The sequence below is a fragment of the Ascidiella aspersa genome, chromosome 4, assembly GCF_963924565.1.
Source record: "Ascidiella aspersa chromosome 4, kaAscAspe10.2, whole genome shotgun sequence".
In the NCBI taxonomy this organism is placed as follows: domain Eukaryota; kingdom Metazoa; phylum Chordata; class Ascidiacea; order Phlebobranchia; family Ascidiidae; genus Ascidiella; species Ascidiella aspersa.
Window position 1 is genome coordinate 17,595,097 of NC_139450.1, and position 5,956 is coordinate 17,601,052.

Genomic DNA, 5,956 nt, shown 5'->3' on the forward strand with positions numbered 1-5,956 from the left:
CCAGACAAGCTAAATTGTGCAGAGGCTGAGTTCCAAAGTTTGTTGGAGCTCGAAATTGTTCGTCGGTCTTCAAGTACATGGGCCTCCCCTCTCCACATGGTGCAAAAGAAGTCTGGGCATTGGAGACCCTGTGGTGATTATCGCAGGCTAAACCATGTACTGTACCTGACCGGTATCCTATTCCTTTAATGCAGGATTTCTCTGCCAATTTAAACGAACCTACCATTTTTAGCAAAATTAATTTAGTTAGAGCATATTATCAAATTTCAGTTGGGAAAATGATATCCCCAAAACGGAGATAATGACAAACAATTAAAGCAGCTAGCAGTACATAACAGTACAAACCTTGCAAACAAAATTAGCGTACTTAATGTCCTTGAAAGCTAAATTTATCTTAAAATACTTGTTTAATAAATAAAGGTTACTAAACCTTTTGAGGCTAAAGAAAATTTAATGCAAAAGAAGCATGTGAACCCTCAACCTGGAAAAATACCGTTGTACGTTTTAATGTCCTGTATTTTTGCTTAACTCTTTTTTATAGGTCCGCGATAGTAGTTTTATCGGCGATCAAAAAATCAAATTCGAAAAAAAAAATTATTTCGCTGGCATTTGATAGCTTTCTATTTCGTTGCTTTGAATGTCCCCCGAACTTTATTCCAACTTTAACTATAAAAGCATTTATTTTAAAACTTATTTTTACGCAAAACAAAAATCTAAAATCTAGATATTCGTACAATCTATCCTCGATTGCTTAAGAGGCTATAGATCTCGCATGCGACATTGTCCCGCTATATGAAACGAATTGCTTCTGATGGCTCTCCACAAAATATGGTATTCTAGTTTATGGTGTAACTTGAATAGAGACGTTAACCGCCCGATGCTATGTTTATATTAAACGGTATAAGAATTTGCGCGAACTATACATAAAACGCATTTCGATAAACTAAGTTGAAAACCTTCTAATGTTGATAGTTACAGCGGATAATCAGGCTCCTTTAGGCTAAAAATACCCTCACATAAAGCAAATGTACTAGATATCAAAACGTGAAATATTTCGCATTATTATAATATTTCCCAAATACATTACTTTGAGGGACTGGTTTGGGCAGCTCGTGGCCGACCCCTCGTGTTAGGACGTCAGAGCCCAATCGTCCTAAAACCCGACACGGATGTTTCAAATGTTGTTTAGGCAATTATGACACTATCCGATGGGTTTAGAACTTATTCCAAAAGGTTTTATTCTGTAGTAGTGTCGCTGCGTATAAGCTTTTATTTTGTAGTTGCTCTGAATACTATGATATTATAAAAATTTGCTTTAGATAGTTTTGCTTTATAGGTCGTATTGTGTGTTCCGCATTCAGCTGTCCTGCTAATCGGGTGGTGCCTATAGATAAAGCCACTTGTTGTGGGGTGACCTTAAAACTTGAAAAAAAAATCGTTTGCTTGATTGAACGCCGTTCATGGCAATTTTACACCACACTCCGTATACGAGTATTTGTTTAGTTGTAGTCTAACGTTGTTGAGACTGTCTCGAATCACCCACCGCAATACATTTCACTTGTAAGCATACTTAAGCGTGTGCGATGAACAATTCTTTCAAGCTTTGCAAACAAGGCAAGTTCAGTGCCATGTTTTCCCAGCTACCCTCGGGTGCCCCTGACCCGAAACAAGTATTTTGATGACGCATTTCTCACAACTAACCGCAGAATACGTCCGGTTGAAAGTTCCTATAAATTGTCGTTAGAATGAGCTAAATGTACTCAGTTTTCCACTGCCTAAACAGGAAATTGCAAAATGATGAGAATCTTGCTTGTCGGGTTTTTGATTGGAGCCACTTCGGCAATGAGCATTGCCCGTTCCGGTAAGTTTTAACTTTATATTGATATTATGTGTAGGCCGATGTGTAATTTGTACATTTTAAGTTTTTTGGACATCCTATTTGGAATGGACTAAACTAAAGTCTAGTTAAAACCTATGATATTCGACCGTAATTATGCCGAATAGTAGATAACTGCTCATCTTATTGTATGTTACATAAAAGTTTGATGCGGTAAAGACATTCTAACCGCGCTCACTAATCGGGCATTAAAGATAATTTACAGCGGTGTGAATTTCGAATTCAATTTCCAGGGAAAATAACTTTTAGCAGGTGACACACACAGTGATTTATTTATACATTGCATTTAGAACACCTATCTATTAAACTTAATTAAAAAAGGCAATTCTCAGCACTTAAGCGGTAACAGCGTTAATATACTAAATTAAATTATCCTAGCTTTGCATTTTATTTTTGATCATGTTTATAAAGAAATGTGTATCAGCAGACCAACAGTTATCTACTGCTCGACTTAAGATTGTCAGATTGACGATTGTATAAAGATTGTCAGATTGACGATTGTATAGATTGCTGACATCTTAAGTTCGAATTTGTCGGCAGCGTATTGTCTTTCCAGCAACATCGCTATATAGTTAACATTTCTTACCCGTATGTGTATATTGATAATAAACATTTGAGTAAACAGTTTTTAAACGTCTTTGCTTTATATTCCTTTAGAGGTGTCTATTTCTACATCTTCGGGGTCTAGTTCAGAACTTGACGGTGGCCTTTCTAGTTCTCTTTTAACGGATTTGCAAAGCCGCTTCAACTTCCCTACATTGAGAACCAGTCAACCTACCCCGCCTAGCACTCCACAGGAAGTCGCAATAACCCCCCCTCCAGTTCCACAGAGTAATCCTCTCCCATGCCAACCGTGCCCACAGAGGACTTCCTGCACTAAACAACCATGCTATCGCCGTCCATGCGTAAGACAACCCTGTCCACGGCGTCCGTGCATAAGGCAGCCTTGTCAACGTATTCCATGCGAAAGACAACCCTGTCAACGTCGTCCATGCATAAGGCAGCCTTGTCAACGTCTTCCATGCGAAAGACAACCCTGTCAACGTCGTCCATGCATAAGGCAGCCCTGCCAACGTCGTCCATGCATAAGGCAGCCTTGCCAGCGTCTTCCATGCGTAAGACAACCCTGTCAACGTCGTCCATGCATAAGGCAGCCCTGCCCACGTCGTCCATGCATAAGGCAGCCTTGTCAACGTCGTCCATGCATAAGTCAGCCCTGTCAACGTCGTCCATGCCCAAGACGTATAAAAACTCCATGCATACCAAAGAGGACAATTAGTCCTTGTAAGTTTTTTTTTTATATATTTTGGACATGTAACTAAACAAAACAGGCAATATTTTTTATTTTGAACCTATTTAGGCACATTGTCTCCCCAAACAATTGATGACGGCATTACAGACCCAGCCTTGCCTACCGAAAATCTAATTGATGACGGCCTTGGCGGCCCAGCCTTGCCTACCGAAAATCTAATTGATGACGGCCTTGGCGGCCCAGCCTTGCCTGCCGAAAATCCAATTGATGACGGCCTTGGCGGCCCAGCCTTGCCTGCCGAAAACCCAATTGATGACGGCCTTGCCGGTCCAGCCTTGCCTGCCGAAAATCCAATTGATGGCGACACTACAGACCCAGCCTTGCCTGCCGAAAATCCAATTGATGACGGCCTTGCCGGCCCAGCCTTGCCTGCCGAAAATCCAATTGATGACGGCATTACAGATCCATTGTTGCCTCCAATAAGTCCAAACGTAAATTTTAATTTCCCGTCTAGGCTCTCGGGAAATCCTTTTGACTTGTTTAATATGTTTGACCAAAACTTCGGAGCTCCCCTGAGTCCAATATTTTCGTCGAATCCTGAAGTAAGTTTCAACAAATAAAATGTAATGTTAGTAAAACAAACAAAGCTTTTTTTCTAATAAAACGACATTGCTTGGCTTCAGACAAAATTTGGTGAGCCTTTTGATGTAAGTAGATCTATGTAATCGACTTTACATAGCGTAACATCTTTTAGGGTTAGGGCGGATAAAATAATTCGTCATCTAACCAAATAAAAAGATGCGTTTTCTAGTAACACAAAACAAAAATATTATCTATGTAATACTCTTGTAAACGCTGTAAAACTTAAGAGCTTTCTGTATATTTTGTACACCTTATAATATCTTTCTATAGTTTCACCTATCACATGTTTTACGATACGATTTTCTTGCAGAACGTGCCATAAAAGAACGGCTTTTCGGGAGAATGAGGTTTTAGGGTAAGTATATAGGCTATTAATTCAAGACGTTGACTATTCGTTATACGAGCAAATTCTTTGCAATATGACAAATCTTTGCAAATTTAAGATTGCTGTGTTTTATTTACAACGTTCACTAGGAAAAATGCAAATATAGCCAACAAATATAAAAATAAAAATAAAACTCAATATTTGTCCACATTACAACTGACCTATAGTTAAAAGTTAATCATCTGAATGATTTTTTGCAGAATTAGCAAGCAAAGAGTCTCTCCCGAACTTGGAAGCACGTAGCTAGTATATAGGAACATATTTATTTTGACGTACCGTTTTCTTTCTAAATCTATTTTTTCGGATCGTATTGCTTTTCTTCTTTACTTTCCTCTTCATATATTTACATTTGATTTCTAGCATTTCTCTTTCAATATATCTTCGACTACGACAAATAAATGAGTTCGCCTAGAAACGAGTTTTATTCCTGAATTAGGATTGCTTATGATAATAGACAAAAAGTTTACCGCTTTTCTAGGACCATTTTCATAAAGTTATAAAATGGTAAGAGGTCATACTCAAGTATAACAAAATCTCGAAAGTATTCCTAATCGGTCGAGTTTCGAGACTAAAATTTAGGTGAACTTCGTATTATTAGATTTACGTCAACATGTCAATGAACATTACGAATGTAATTTCCAGTATCATTAATTTACAAAAGAAAATTGGGTACCAAAAATTGATAGCTCCGAGGAATAACTAATAATATCGGATCGGAGGCGATACCTGGTTCCAAGTAGTACTATCGGTACTCGTCCGATACTGGGGTAATATCGGTGGCGATTCGATAGAAAATTAACATAGTCATTTTATACATTATTGCGATCAAACAGAGTGATTTTTCCTTGAAAGAATAATTTTTCAAAAACACTAGGTTAGCAACCGCAGGTAATTTCATTAAAGCAAATATGAACTTAATAACCCAGAAAATATTAGAGTTAAACGTTTCAGGTAGATTTTTCTTGTGCTAGATCAGTGGTTCTCAACCTTTAAAAAAAATTACGATACTGTCCCCTAGCATTTTTTTAAATTGTTAACTGTCTTTCACCCGGTTCGATTTGTTTTAGACGCTTGTAGCGCTAAAGTTAGGATAATTCGGGGCTTTGAAGTCTCTGTGGTCTTCTTAAAAGTATACACAAGTAAAAACAAAATAACCCGTTGTTGACACCGTAATTAGTGTAAAGCGGTCTGTTATGGAAGTGGCTACAAGTTGTTAACTGCGTCACACGCTGCCTCTACTTTTAAGGTATAAGACCCAACGTGGTCGAAATCTTCACGTAAAATGTAAAACCTCTAACGACAATTTTATTTGAGTGAAGCAATCACGAACAGTTTACAAATCGTGACCGTAAAGCCTACAGTGGCAGCGCAGCAAGCTGTAAAAACGTAATTCTCATTAACACAATGTAAGACTATTACGTCACAATGCACAATTCATGCAATCACGTGAAAGAGCAACTAACCGTAGCTTGTGATGACGAGCGCAAACACGTTGGAATTTCGTTAGTGTAATGCAGGGGTGTCCAACATGAGGCACGCGACCTAACAAAAAATGGCACACAAGCCCTCGCAAAAAACAACCAATTGTCAATAAAGCTAAATTTGTTATACAGCCAATTGTCATTGTTTATTCACAATACAAAACAATCCAAGCTATTACGACAACAAACAATTATACTTCTGAACTTATGGGTTAGAGCAGCGTTTCTCAACCGGTGCGCCGTGGTAGGTTGCCAGGTGCGCCGCGAGAAAATGAGAGAAAAAATGCTACAAAAATTTT

The 5,956-nt window shown here is 38.4% G+C and overlaps 1 protein-coding gene across 1 annotated transcript; it reads left to right on the forward strand.

Annotated features, from left to right (window-relative positions):
• The first annotated feature begins 1,779 nt into the window (after positions 1-1,779).
• LOC146148471 (uncharacterized) lies at positions 1,780-4,478 on the forward strand. The gene is made up of 5 exons (XM_083388420.1): positions 1,780-1,861; positions 2,555-3,181; positions 3,258-3,751; positions 4,102-4,146; positions 4,377-4,478. The coding sequence occupies exons 1-4, from the start codon at positions 1,795-1,797 to the stop codon at positions 4,111-4,113; spliced, it is 1,200 nt and encodes a 399-aa protein (XP_083244546.1). The 5' UTR covers positions 1,780-1,794; the 3' UTR covers positions 4,114-4,146; positions 4,377-4,478.
• Positions 4,479-5,956: the final 1,478 nt, after the last annotated feature.